This window comes from Natrix helvetica, assembly GCF_964273705.1.
Source record: "Natrix helvetica genome assembly, chromosome: W".
Classification (NCBI taxonomy): Eukaryota; Metazoa; Chordata; class Lepidosauria; order Squamata; family Natricidae; genus Natrix; species Natrix helvetica.
Genome location: NC_138555.1, coordinates 29,149,289 through 29,164,397, shown reverse-complemented (window position 1 = coordinate 29,164,397; position 15,109 = coordinate 29,149,289). Strand labels below are relative to the sequence as shown.

General features: G+C 42.0%; 1 protein-coding gene across 2 annotated transcripts in view; it reads right to left on the bottom strand.

Annotated features, from left to right (window-relative positions):
* The window catches only part of LOC309400674 (zinc finger protein 652-like), a 224,753-nt gene that overhangs the window by 11,574 nt on the left and 198,070 nt on the right, over positions 1 to 15,109 (bottom strand). For both annotated transcript variants that reach the window (XM_081969270.1, XM_081969271.1), the window contains exons 2-4: positions 12,473 to 13,595; positions 9,381 to 9,528; positions 8,181 to 8,296 (exon numbers count right to left, since the gene is read on the bottom strand). In XM_081969270.1, coding sequence (XP_081825396.1) covers positions 8,181 to 8,296; positions 9,381 to 9,528; positions 12,473 to 13,378 — 1,170 coding nt within the window. In that variant the 5' untranslated portion in view covers positions 13,379 to 13,595. The remainder of the gene's footprint in view (positions 1 to 8,180; positions 8,297 to 9,380; positions 9,529 to 12,472; positions 13,596 to 15,109) is intronic.

Here is a 15,109-nt window from a genome sequence, read left to right as displayed (position 1 = left end):
ACACAGTGCTCTCTTAGGTGACATGGGGGATGTTACACAAGAAATAAAGGAGGGAAGGGCTGAGGCTCTGCCGGTGGACGGGGGGGAGGATGCGACAATTAGAAGACTCAGATCACAAAAGAGATTTGAAACATCATTGCAAATGTTGTTACAATGTACCTTTATGGAAGTGATAAAAAGCAAAATGATTGAAACATACTGATGATTTTGTGTTAAACTTAAAACTGCTAATATCTATGTATATGTTGATAATTTTCAATCTTTTTTTGTAAAAGTTGCGAGACCTGGGGGGGCTTCTCTCCCCTGCACGATGTAGCTGTCAAAATGTTTTATAACCCTTCAACCCCTTTTTCCCTGTAAAAGTTTTAAAATCAATAAAATTTGGACAAAAAAAAAAAAGAAGCAAGGCAGCTCCTAAAGCAAGTGCAGATCAGTTGTTTCACATTAGACAAGGCAGCTCCTAAAGCAGCTGCAGATCAGCTGTTTCGTGTTAGGCAAGGAGGCACGAAGTGGGAGGGGCAGTTTGCCCCTGCCTTCCCCCCTGTACAGGAAAAAAATGGGGTGGGGGGATAAGACCTCCCCGAAAATAAGACTTGGTGCCTTTTTTGGTGGCCCCAAAAATATAAGACCCGGTCTTATTTTCAGGGAAACACGGGTAGTTCTTCCTTCCTTCTCATTCTCATCTTCCTTCCTTCCTTCCCTCCTTCTCATTCCCATCTTCCTTACCTCCTTCCTTATCCTTCCCCTCTTCCTCTTTCCCCTCTTCCCCTCCTCCTCCTTCTCTCCCCCCACCCTTACTCCTATTCTTACCTTTTCCCCTCCCTCCTTCCTTCCTTCTCATTCCCATCTTCCTTCCCTCCCTCCTTCTCATTCCTATCTTCCTTCCCTCATTCCCATCTTCCTTTCTCCCTTATCCTTCTCCTCTTCCCCCTCCTCCTCCTGCTTCTCCCTGCACCCTTACTCCTCCTATCCCTACATTTTTTTCCTTTTTTCCTCCCTCCCTCCTTCTCATTCCTATCTCCTTCCTTCCTCCATGCTCAGGAAGGGAGAGAGATTGGCAGTGCTGCTGGTGGTCATGCCGGTGGCGGCTGTGGCTTTCCTACATGGGGGGAGTGGGGGCGGTCCAGGTAAAAGGGAAGCCTCGCAGAATGCAAGGCCAGGCCTGTGAGTGGGTTATGGCAGCACTGGTGGCGGGCGCAGCACTGATTTACAGCTTGTGGCAGTCATCCAGTCCGGAACGCAGTCAGCCTTAGATCTGACCTGCAAGGTCACCCTGAAGCCAGCGAGGGGACACCCTGCTGCCTTGGCCCTGCCCCCTGGGCGTGCCGACAGGAGGCGGTGAGAGCCAGCATCCTGGATGAAAGGGAAGCACTCAGAATGCAGTTAGTGTGCAGGGCAAGACAGTCCCCAGGGACCAGGCGGGGCAGCCCCTCGCTGGCTCCAGGGTGGCCCTGCGGATCTAAGGTTGACCGTGTTCCAGCCCGGATGGCTGCCACCAAGTTGTAGATCAGCACCCAGTTGGCCTGGGCCAGTCCAAGGCGCCACAGGCCAGTCCTTCAGTTTCCAGGGTGTTTCAGCCCAGATGGCCGCCACCAGGTTATAGATCAGCACCTGGTTGGCCTGGACCAGTCTGAGGTGCCACGGGCTGGTCCTTCACTGTTTCCTTCGCTGTTTCCAGATCTAACCACATTGTGGGCCAGATTTGGCCCACGGGCCTTGAGTTTGACCCCCTGATCTAGAGTGCCACTGGTAGAAGACAAGGGACGAACTTGATTGAACATGGGTAAGACCTGCTATTAAAACCTGCCTCATGGCTATTTGGGCGGTGAAGTGTAAGTACTTCTCTGCACCAAGTGCATCTGCAGAAAATTAACCAGCAACTCTATTTAATAGCAATAGCACTTAGACTTATATACCGCTTCATAGTGCTTTACAGCCCTCTCTAAGTGGTTTACAGAGTCAGCATATTGCTCCCAACAATCATTTGGGATCCTCATTTTACCAACCTCAGAAGGATGAAAGGCTGAGTCAACCTTGAGCCGGTCAGGATCGAAGTGCTGGCAGATGGCAGAGTTAGCCTGCAATACTGCATTCTAACCACTGTGCCACCATGGCTCTTTAAGTTGAGCCATCACTTCCTGGGGAAGGAGGATACAGAGGTCTACCAGAAGGGGCACGCTGAGAAATTTGCTGATTTTCTGCAAGACAAAATCACTCAGATTCATTCATTCATTGCTAGATGCCAGCATGGTTGCTGGTCTGGTGGAGGCACCTGGAGGCACCTGCATGCGCAGAGCTGCCAGAAGGCAAGAACAGTTAAGACAGAAGGGACGACTCATGAGTAAGGCTTGGAGGTGATTGGCCCCTTCCATAGGACATAAAGGAGGAGCAAAGGCACATGAGCCTTTGCAGGAAGCAACTTGGTTCATGATGCTCAGATTACCTTCTGAAGCTCCATTCTGACTCTTTGCTCCATGTGGCCTTGCCAAGCTAATTGCCAATTAAGTCTTTAGCAGCATTTTCATGAAGATAAAGGTGGGTGCAATCAGCCTTATCCCAAAGGACTTTGGCAGCCTATTGTAGGACTCGTTACAACTATTTGGGACTCATTACAGGCTGTGAATGAACATAATTCACAGCCTTTGAAATAAAAAGAGGGTTTTGGGGACTAAGTGTGTGCTTTTTACTGTATCAGGAAGCCTAGGTCAGAACAGGATCCATGGGAGTATAAGCGCAAGGACCTGTGTTTTAGATCCATGCCCTTCCTGGCTTGTGAAAGTTTCCCGGGAGGTGACATGCGGGTGGATTCTGGTGGTGATTAATGCTTTCCTGTGGGAGGACATGGTACCCCAATATTTTAAGAAGGCTGTGTTCCACGTTCTTCTTAAGAAAAACACTATATTCTATCCTATTGGATAATTTTCATCCTGTCTCCAATCTTCCCTTTTTGAGGAAGTTTGTTGGGAAGGTGGTTACTTCAGAGGTTCCTGGATGAAATGGGTCATCTGGACCCTTTCCAGTCAGGGTTCAGGCCTGGTTATGGGATGGAAATAGCATTAATGAAACTTTTTGATGATCTCTGGTGGGAGCAGGAGGTGGGTAGTGCATCCATCCTTTCTGTACTTGACTTCTTGGTGGTCTTCAATAACATCAACCACGGTATCCTTCTGGGGCATCTTTGGGGGTTGGAAGTGGGGGCTCTGTGTTGTCCTGGTTGACTTCCTTCCTCTGACTTTCAGTCAGTTTGATAAGGAAGCAAGAGGTCCGGCCCTCATCCCCTGCTTTGCAGGGTCCCACAAGGCTTGGTAGTTTCTCAGCTTCTTTTTAACATCTACAGGAAGCCGCTGGGTGAGATCATCTGCCACCATGGGCTGAGACATCATCACTATGCTGATATCTATATGTCTTGGCCCATGATGAGTTAAGCAATACCATAACCTCCCTCTCACAGTGCTTAGAGGCTGTGAAGGGTTGGATGGGGAGCAATGTGCTGAAACTGAACTCTGGCAAGATGGAATGGCTCTGTGTTTGGGGTTCTTTGGTCCATGGATAACTGCCATCTCTGGTCTTGGATGGGGTGGCACTGCTCCAGATAGACCCAGTGCATAATCTGGGGGTTCTCCTGGACTCATGACCCCTGCTCAAGGAGCAGGTGGCAGTCATCAGGAGGGCTTTCATGCAACTGCATGTTGTGCACCATTTACACCCTTTCCTGGACCAACAATCCCTGCTCACATTTATTCATGCCCTTGTCACCCCCTCTCTTGATTATTACAACGTACTCTACAGGGGGCTGCCCTTGAAAAGTATCCAGAAGCTTCAGTTGGTTCAAAATGCAGCAGCCCACATGGTTTTGTACAGGCCTAGATCTGCACACCTGTCATTTTTCCTGCAGGAGCTGCATTGACTTCCAATTTACTTCTGGGTCCAATTCAAGGTGCTGGTTGTCACCTTTAAAGTCCTACATGGTTTGGGGCCAAGTTATTTGAAGGACTGTCCTTTCCCAGTCACATCTACCAAACCCACCAAAGCAGAGAGGCAGGGAATGCTATGGGTCCCCTCTCCTAAGGAGGTACATCTAGTAGGACCAAGAAGAAAGACCTTCTCCATGGTGGCTCTCTCCCTGGGGAACATCATCCCCACGAAGATAAGATTGGCCTCCACTTTGACACTCTTTTGCAAGGACCTGAAAACCTGGTTTTGCCAATGGGCCTGGAGAACCCAGAGTGGGATAGAGCCCATCAAGTGGCTCATTTGATTGACTGAATTGTTGTTGTTGGGGGGTGGGGGGATTATTGCTTTTTATTGTTTTTTATATTGGGTTTTTATCATTGTAAGTCACCAGGAATCACTGAGAGTCAGTGGCAGCCATATAAATTTTCTGAAATAAAATAAATGAAATAAATACTTCCCTGGCCCCTCCTTACCCAGGATTGACTGGGTCACTTTAAACAGGCTGCTGGGTAGCATTCCATTCATGAAATAAGGGCAGAAAATATTATACTTTGCCACGCTTATCATTACAATGTAATGTTCAGAAAAGGATCTTACCCATGCGTGGTCAGGTTTATTCTTCATTTTTCTCCAGCAACACTCTAGGTCCCTTGATCAGAAGAGATTCCTCTGAAAACTAGGCAACTCTCTGGGATCTGCTTACATAGAGAATCTGCACAGGTGTGAGCTGATCCAAGGATGCTATTGCTGCCTTATTCCAAGTTATCCAGGAATGACCCCAATCTGGGGCAGATTGATCAAATAGGTCCTACCTCTCTAGGGTGGGATACAGCTTCAGAGAAATCCAAGGCCAACTGGGAGTGATCTGTCCATGGCAAGGGATTCATGGTAATACACTCCAACTCCAGCTTACATTGCAACTGTCACAAGATAAAGACTAGGTCCAATGTGCGACACTTCTTGGCCCATGTGCTGGCACAGAGGTAACTTCAGTCAGGTCCTTGGTAACCATGAACATCTGAGCACCCTCAGAATCTGCACCCAAAACCAGCAGATCAAAGTCTACAGCAGTGTTTCTCAAACTTGGCGACTTTAAGTCCTGTGGACTTCAACTCCCAGAATCCCCCAGCCAGCATAGCTGGCTGGGGAATTCTGGGAGTTGAAGTCCACAGGACTTAAAGTCGCCAAGTTTGAGAAACACTGGTCTACAGTATCATAAACCTGGGCAACTCCATTGACAACCTAGCTATCAACTCTAACAGGGAGACTGGTACACAAGCACAATTCCTTCTGATGCCTACTGCTCAACATTCACAAACAGGACCTCAGAACTGGGTAAATGCAGAACCGTGACCATGAAAGCCATTAGGTTTTTCAGATGACAATGACTACACCATCACCTTAACCCTATGCTCACAGCTGGTGCTACACATGAAATCCAAGAGGAAAAAAACTGAGACAGGCACCCTTCCTTTGGTTGATTTTGGTAATACAAAAAGTCCAGCCCTTTTAGCCACAATTAAGCTGTGGAGGAGGGGAGCTTTATTATAAGGTACTCATATGCATTAAGTAGCAACACTTGGAAACCAGGGCATTTGAGCCTTCATTACCAGATCTTGGGGTACAGCACAAGAGGCTAAAAAGTGAGATTGGTACCAAACACCAAGAATGCCATTGCTGGAAGTGGCTATAAGAAGCCATGGCAATGACCTTGGACAAACCATCCAGACGCCATTAAGAGAACAGCAAGTGCAGAGGAGAGGCTGGAGCGCCCCGGCGAGAACGGCTGGGGAAATAACGAGCTCTGCCAAGCTACATGAAAACCCAGCCGGCAAGCCATCGTCAAGACGTCCTTTGTGGACTGGAACCATCCTGAAGGGACAGGGCACAAGGAGAGGCGTTTCGGACGCCTGCGGGGAGCGAGGCAAGTTCCCCAACAGGTCCGATTCAAAGCTCTCTAGAGATCAGCGGCAGGGGTGGCAGCCATATTCGTATGACTGCTCTGGAGCCGGGGCATCTGGAACAAGATTTGTGCAGGTGCGGAGAAGTGGACAGAGTGTTTGATCTGGAGGAAGATTGGGCAATGTAAGAGTAAGAGAAATAAATTTTGGAGCTTAAAAATTTTCCAGAGCTAAGCTAGCAGCTAAACATCACTTGGAATATGGAGGATGGAAAGAAAGGAGGGGAAAGCTATCAGTGAGAGAGTACTGAGACCAAGAACTTTGTTAATAAATTTGGAATTGGAAAAACCTAAAGCTAAAAAAAAAAAAGGGGGGGGGGGGAGATCAGGAAAATTGGAATATGGACTTTGAACTTTTGGTTCGACTATTGACATGATTTGACAAATTAGTGATCTCGTTACATAAAGGAACAATAAAAGCCACCTACTGGAGAGAAGAGACGTAATACCATCTTGAACAAAGGAATAAAAGAAGGGTGTGGTCTGTCCTTTTACTTGACTTTACTTTGTTTACACCGGTAGAAATTATAGAACTTTTGAATCATGGAAAAGGATTGGATTATCTTGGGATCTGATATCAAAGAGAAAAACTAAGAAGAAGGACTAAATTAATTGTGGTAAAATATAAAAATATTAAAAGTGTATTAAATTTGATCATGGAGGGTGGGATGTTAGAAGAGTTGTTGGAAACGTTAAAAAGAGCACGGGCAACATTAAAAGGTAACAAAGAGGTAGAAAAGGAACCAGAAAAATTGTTGAAAGTGGAGACAGGAGGGGAACAGACAAGCAATCTAAATGAACAAGGAATTAACAAGGTAGAAATGGAAAATAAAACTCAATGGGGTAAAGGCACAAAGAGAGCAGAGAGGAAAAAAAGGAAACGACATCCGAAAAAGAAATTAGCCAAAAATAAAGAGAGAAATAAAGGGAGATGGAAAAGAGAAACCTGGGGGAGAGATACTCAAAAAAACTATCAAAAAGTGAGAGGGAAGATACAGAAGAAAAGATATAAGACACATAAAAAGAAGAAAAAGAGAAAAGAAAATCTAGAAATAGGAGAATAGTAGAATGATATGATCCAGTAGAAAGAAATACTGTTAACAAGGTACAAATATGTTTTAATAAGAATGTGTGGGAATTATATTAAGAACCTTAAAGCTGTTAAATAATTATGTTATGTTGATTATATAAAACTTGAAATTTGAAACTTGAAGATTCATATTGTTAATGGAAAATAGATGGAAAAGAAGTGATAAATTGTTTATTTTTAAAGAGAAAGAAAAATTATATTGTTTGTACATGTTAAAAACTAGAAATTGGAAAATAGGGGAAGAAAAGTAATATGGCTAAAATTGGAAACAATGGAAATATAATGTAAAATGAATTATGTTTTTGGTGGGAATGTTAAAGGGGGAATTCGGACAACACTCTGTTCACAAAAGAATTTTTATTATGTAACAAAAATAAATAAAAAACCTTAAAAAAAGTGAACAGCAAGTGCAGAAGCACATGTTGAACCCAGGGAGGCTGGAAAGTATTACACTTAGATTGTCTGTCCTGACTCCCTGAGGCTAAGAGGGAGGGAAGGAAAAACACAGGCAGACTTGTAAGATTCTGTTACTATAGCCTATCTCAATAAATACAGTTCTAGTTTTTCTGTGGAGTCAAGTTTCCTAACCTGGTCTACCCCATAGGTCTGACAGTGGTCCAACCTGTTTCCTACTGTATTTCTCCCTGCCCACCATACCTTCACCTGGCTGCAGTGCCCACCATAATATTCTTGCTTTCTCATCAAGCATTGATACATATTGTCAATGTACCAATGTAAATGGCCAGCCACACTCTTTCAGTCCAACCCACCTCACCGGGTTGTTGCGGGGAAAATAGGAGGAAGGTATGTTGGATATGTCACCGCCTTATTTGTAAAAGTAATAAAGGCAGGATATAAATAAATAAATATTATACTCTTATGTCCCAATTTTGATCATCATTGGGGATACCATGCATTCTCTTCCAGAGATTTTAAGCAGGCACCATGAGACAAAAATAATTTGCAGTGGGGAGTATAGTATGAGCATGTTACTATCCTCATGCCTTACTTGTATGCTGGCCACTGTAGAAATAGAATGTTAGGTAAGAGATAACTTTGATCTGTAGCACAGGTTTTATTGTTCATGTCTATTCAATTTTAGTATTATTTAGAGAATTATATGCTTGTTTTTTACATTCAAGTCACTATCAATTAGACATTGAGCAAAATTCATACCTCACATCGGAAAGGCTTCTCTCCTGAATGCTGTAGTGAATGAACCTTTAATGACATACTGCGTTTGAAAGATTTTCCACAGGTTTCACATGTAAATGGCATGTCCTTAGTATGTGCTGAAACATCAGTCAATAAAATAAGTCAGTCATAACTAGCTTAAACCTCAGTGGTTTCAAGAAGTACATTCTAAGCATAGATAAGATTGGATTCAGTTGTGTTTTTATTTTATTTAAAATATTTCTGTGGGTGCCATGCAATCAGAATGGTTCCTGTTGTGGGCTAAATAAACTGTAGTTAAATTATAATATTAAAAAAATAATTAAAAGTAGCAGTTATCACTCAGGAAATAAAAATGCTATTTATTGTGCCTTATAATACAGAATTCAGCTTAGTACTGAATTAGTAAAAAAAAGGACACTAATATGACTATAAATTAGGGTAAGCATAGACTACTTAATTAGACTTCATGTTATCACAGTAGAAAAGTAGCCTTTTTCAATAACTCCCTTCCTCAACATCCCACTTCTAAGTTCAAACTTCCTAGCTATTTCACTAGGTTAAATTATTTCAGCCAAAAAAGAATAATTTCTTAGAAGCTCAGCTCTCCCTGAAAAGAAGTTCAACTTGGCATGGAAATGTTCTTCCTGTAGCATTTAGATCTACAGATGGGTACTTTACAATGAAGCTATCCCACATTTTACCAATGTTTTGTGCTTTAATTCTTCCAAATAGAGATTCTAGTTTCAAAGGCAAAAGAAAACTCCTGAATCTTGGCGTCTGCACTCAGTTAAGATATACATCCAAGTACGTAAGTTTAATATAAAACTAGCAAGGAAAAATAATTACATGGAGTTGAACTAAGACACCACACCTTCTGTGTTGCAAATAGACTGAAGTACCATTTACCTTCTCTCTATTGAATTTAAAACAGATTTCCCACATTATAGCCGCAGATACTCTTACATTGAGTGGATTGAGATGCCAAGGTCTGGTTTTCTCCCCTTTTACTATAAAGGCTTTCTATGGCTTTCTCAATCCCATCCAGTAATGACTAATGGAGATGAATAAAGGCATAGCTATGGAGAGGTGGTTTTAAAAATGACTAACATATTTGTAAACAAGGAGCCACCTATAATATTACATGGACAGTTGTTTTGAAGGAAGCACAATGCTATGCAAAAACAGGCAGCAAACACTCACCAACCATGTGCTTTCGCACGTGAGCCATGGTGTAGAACTTCTTTTCACATATCTCACAGGAGAATTTTTTCTCTGCATATCCATGGACAATCTTGATATGTTCATGGAGGGACCAAAGCTTCTTGAATGACTTATTGCAGGAAACACACTGAATGGGTGGACAGAACAAAGAATACTTTAAACAAAGTTCACTTCAGATGGTACCAGGCAGCTGTAACCAAAATGAGATGAACATACACAAGGAAAATATTGCAACTGTAAGTAAATTGTTTTGTGGCAAGTATTAAAATGCCACTCACTTCATTCTAATGTCACTGAAACCACAGATACAAGTTTTAAGAAAGTGAATAGTCATTTGATTACAGTGCCAACTTTTGCGTCTTCAAGAGCAAATCAGCAGCAACATCCAGATTGTAGCAGACCTACACACAGATACACAGGTGGAATAAACAATGATGTTGGAGGATTTAGACACTGGACTAGCTTTCCAGCTTGAAAATGATATTTGATATCCAAAAGAGTGCATTTGTATAGAACATCTGGGAGGTATATTGCTGTGAATTGTGGGATTAGAATACGTTATTCAGAGTGAAACAAATGTGTTTTTCTTATTTGGAGTGCAGGAGGTTAGACTATGGATGGGAAATAAGAGAAAATGAAATAATACCTTTCCCTCTACCCAACCTCATGGCAAATCATATTTAAATGAAGTAATGTGATTTTACCCATGATCAGTCATTGAGGTTGTGCAAAATATATAGGAATATATATTATATTATATATACTAGCAAATTATATTAGCAAAATATAATTTTAAACAACCCATTTAGTAGTGTCAGAAGGAAAAGGTTGGGGCTCGCTTTCCAGCCAGGAGATTGCTTGGCAGAGAAAAGAAACAAGAATGAAATGCCGCCACCGTTTGAAAATGAAAAGCCGAAATCAACTGCTCAGAGGGAGGTTTTTAATTGCAGAAACGAAGTGATATTCAGTTCAGTTCTGGGTCAGCTGAACAACCAACTGGGTAAGAGGAAGGGTTCTTATATGGTTGTATGCTTTTGAAGTTCTGGGATTTGTGCAATATCAGTTTTGTGTTTCTAGAAGGGGTGCTGGGCAATTCCTATTGTGGCTAATGGCTTTTGTCCTGTGTTGGATCTTGAGTGAGGGGCTGCTTATTCTGATTCTATTACTCTGTTTTTGTTAGCTGTCAAATTTTGCCACAGAGAGATTTCGAAATATCCTGTCTTGAATGGGTTTCTGCCTTTTCCTGCTTATCAATGGAGCCGAAAGTCTGGCTTCCACTTTCAATAGGCTCATTACCGGCAGCCATTTTGTGGTCAGCTTCTTGTTACAATGTTTCCTTTAGGCGGCTGGCTGGAATGAGCCTCAGGCAGTTTTTTCCTTAGGGACTTGGCTTTTCTGAGGGTTTTTTTCTCTTATGGCTGATTTTTATTTTAGAAAATGGGGGTTCATTTGACTTCCCCCCCAGCAGTAGGAAAAATATAAGATCAATGAAGATTTCTAAGTTAGTCCAAAGCACTTTAAAAATAATAAACCTACTACAAAATGCAGGTTAGGGTTATCTGACATAATACTCTTTATCATTTTCCATTCAAGTTGGAAGACAGAAGTGAATTCCAGTTTCAAGGGCATAACAGAATTCTGGACCAGAGGATTATTAAAGCTGATGCAAGGGAATAATAAGGAACTGGAACTGTTGACAAAATTGAACAGAGCAACAGCAGGAGGAACTACTGTGTCTTAATCCACTGGCTTCACATGTGTGTCAAAAATATCACAGTTTACAGAAGAGACAGAAAAACCAGAACCTGTACCAAAATCCCACTGCTCAATCCCAGCAATTACAATGAGTGAACTGAAGGAAACAACTGCAAACCAATCACATAGTTGAGGACCACTTGTCCTTTAATTCATACTGTGCATTTCATAGCTAATAGGCAAAAGATAAAGTTCAAACCCACAGAAGGAGAATTTGAAGGTTACTCTGTATTCCTATGTCATATTTATTTAAAATATTTTCAGAAGATCAAAGTTTCTTACAATAAAAAGTATAAATGCTATCAGGTTTGTGGCTGCAAATGCAACATCTGGCTGATCCATGTATTAAACATACATATATGCTGAACACATGCACAAGGATTCTTCATTTATATTGAAAAATCCAAAGAATTTTTTTGGGTTGTTTTTGGAACACCCCCCCTACCCCCCCCCCCCAGCCCCCCAAATCTGTTCCAGACAGATGGAGGCAGAAGAAAAGCATTTTCTCATAACAATCTTTATGAAGATCCTGGATATATGTTGGTAATAGGTACAAGAAAAACTCTAATAAAGATTGGCAAAATGGGAAGGCTACAATATTGTTTCTTAAACTGTGAGAATGCGAATGGGTTTGAGCTTGTTTGTTCTGGCTGAATGTTCTATTCCTTGTTCACCCAGCTCTACCCATTCATGCAGTTCCAAAAAGATTCTGCAGGAATATAGCTCTCAGTCCCCAAACATAACCCTTCCATTTATAAATAATTATTTCAAAATCTAACAACAGGCCATAGTATGCTAAACAGCAAACAGGTATTTGACAAACTTACAGATCATTGTGTTTCTTACATTTACTGAAAAGTATAAGAGGTTGTTTAGTTTAAATGAGATGACCCATTACTTCATGTATTTCCTAAACAATTTATAGTTAAATAGATTTACACAATTTCATTATTAACAAATTAATCTTGCATTTCTGTTCACGTTTTGCTCAATGGTTGAATTTTTTTAACTATAGCAAAATGCAGAATGTACCTTTATCTTCCATTTAATACTAACCAGTGTATAATATATGTGCATGTTTAGTACCTGATGTTCCATTTTTTTTCCTGCAAGATTGAGTAGAGAAATCTTATAGCCAGGCATTATTCCCTCTCTTCCCCACATTTGTGCAGGTCAAATTCCTTAACTATGCAAGAGAAAATGTTGAAAGTAGAAAAGCTTGGGAACTTGTCTTTCTCAAAGGATTTCCCCCCTTGCAAAGTGTCCACGGGACAGCAGAAGGTAGGGAAATCTGGCAAACCAGTGAGAGAACCTACCTGAATGTTTTTTTCACAGTCTGTTTGCTGGTGAAGGGAGAGCTCACTTTCTAGAACAAATTTCTTCCCACACTTGTCGCAGATCTGCATGCGCCTATGAGTAACGTTCATGTGCCTCTCCAGATACCAGCGTGTATTAAACACCCTGGGGCACTTCTCACAGGTCAAAGTCTCCTTTTCTTCACACTTTGATTTCTGCACAGGTGCCTTGGGCTCCTTTGCAGCTTTCTTCTTATGCTTGGGGGGCTCAATGCTCTTTCTACAGCCCCTTGTAGCTCTGGAAGTAGGAGAAGATGTGACGGCTGCAGTAGATGCAGCTCTCCTTGTCCTCCTTTGTGCAACACTATCATTTTCCTCTCTTTGCTCTTTTTTCTTCTGCCTCTCATTTTCCTCTTCATCATTACTGTCTTCAGTGGCCGCTTCCTCCCCACTGTCACCCTCCTCTTCCTCACTGCTGGTCTTAAGAACAGCAGTTTCTTTGGATTGGGAGGGGACCCCCTTCTCCCCTTTTGATACATTTAATGTTTGGTTGTTAAGGTTTACCTCTACTATTATCTGCTCCCTTTTGTAAGTCACCTCATCTTCTTCCTCGTCCTCCTCCTGCAAGTCGTCAGAGTTCTCCCTGTCTTCTTTCACAGCTTGAGCCTCTCCTACTACTCTGTCCTCCCTGAAATATGGCTGCTCCTCTCTTTCATGGAGATGTGGCTTACATGCTTTTGGGTCCACCAGTACCGAATAAGGATTCCCAGACTCCCTTTTGTACACCTTTGTGGACAAATCAAGTTCCTGGCTGGCACCATGATAGAAAGTGGGTGGTACTTGACCACTGTCCTCCTGTGCCATCCCTGCTACGTGTATGGTGCAATTTTTAGCCATCTGCTGGCAAGAGCTGGCTGTTTCATTCATGGGGGCTCCCGATTCATTGAGCACCTTGTATTCCAGAATATCAGTGAAGTAATTCCTTTGGAACAAGATGAATAGCTGGAACTAACTAATTCATGACTGTTTTGGGGGAACACAGCACAAAAGCACGTGTAGGTCATGGAACTCTGGTTTTATACCACGAAGACATCGACAGCAGTTCACAGGAAGAAAGCTGACATTCAATAGCTGAACATTTTGTCTAGAAAAAGAGAAAGAAAATTAAGTTAGTGGCTTAAGGATAGCTGAAATAAATTATTCTTGGAATTATTGAATGGTTGTGAAGATTTCCCCCCTCCCCCTTAAACTAAAATTGAGGGGGGGAGGGGCCCCCATCTTCACAATGCTTAGAACCTAATTCCAAGCAAAAATCTCTAGATAACCAATCATATAAGAAAGTAGGGAGTAAAGAGAAAGAAAGGGAAAAAAGAAACATAATGAGGTAGAGTGATGGGAAGGATGGAAACCCCAGTTACAAAGTAGGAGATATAAGAAACATGCCCAAGAGCCATAAAGGACCCACATGCCTATATACAAATGCTCAAAGTTTAGGTGACAAACAGGGTGAACTTGAAGTACTAGAACATGAAGGCAGATATGATATAGCTGCCATTACTGAAACTTGGTGGGATGAAACTCATGACTGGAATGTACTGATGGAAGGATACAAACTATTCAAAAGAAACAGACGTAACAAAAGAGGAGGCGGAGTTGCATTATATATAAAAGATCACTACATCTCTACAGAAGTGCACAAAACAAGGATGAAAACCTCCTAGGATCCATATGGGTCAAAATAAAAGGGAAAAAATGACATTGCTATAGATGTATACTATAGGCCACCCAATCAAGCAGAAGAAATAGATGAACTCATTGCTATTCAATTAACAAATGTATATAGGAAACATACCACAGTAATAATGGGAGTGTCAAGGTTCCAAATAGCATCCAAAATAAATCAGAGTCCAAGGCAAAGTATTGCTCAAAGTTCCAATTTATTAAGAGAGCCATGTTGGCACATCTGGGAAAACCCAATTCTGAAAGCTTCCAGGTTTTCCCCACCTAGTTGAAAGTTCAAGATCTTGCCCCACCCCCACAATTCCACCACATGGTCCAATCCCCCACTGCCATGCTGGCAGTTCCACCCATCCAGTTCCAGTCAGGTGGAGAGACAAAGGATGACCTTGGCTTTCTAGAAAGTATTTTGTTTTGGCTACACAGTAAGTAACTCCATACAATCCCACCTCCCATTCTTCCACAATAGAAAAAGGCATAGTATAATAATAGAAAGTGTGACAGGCCAAAGATCCAAAATAAAGCTGCAGGCCTGACAGGGAGACTTTAACAACCCTGATATCAACTGGGAAATAAACTCTGCAGCCAGTGGGAGATAGAACAGATTCCCAACCAACTTAGCTGACAACTTTGCCATCCAAAAGGTAGAGGAGGGAACTAGAGGAAAAGCTATACTGGACCTAATTCTGAATAAGAGAGAAGAAGTGATAGAGGGAGCTGAAGTTGCTGGCGAGAGTGACGTCATATTGGAATTCAATACAATGCAAATATAAGCAATATAACATAATTCAACCAGTGTCTTAAACTTTAAAAGAGCTGATTTTAACAAAACCAGAGACAGCTAAGGAAAGATTCCATAGATGAAAATCCTAAAGGGGAAAACAACTCAAGAAGTGCAGGAAACTCTGAAAAATATGATCA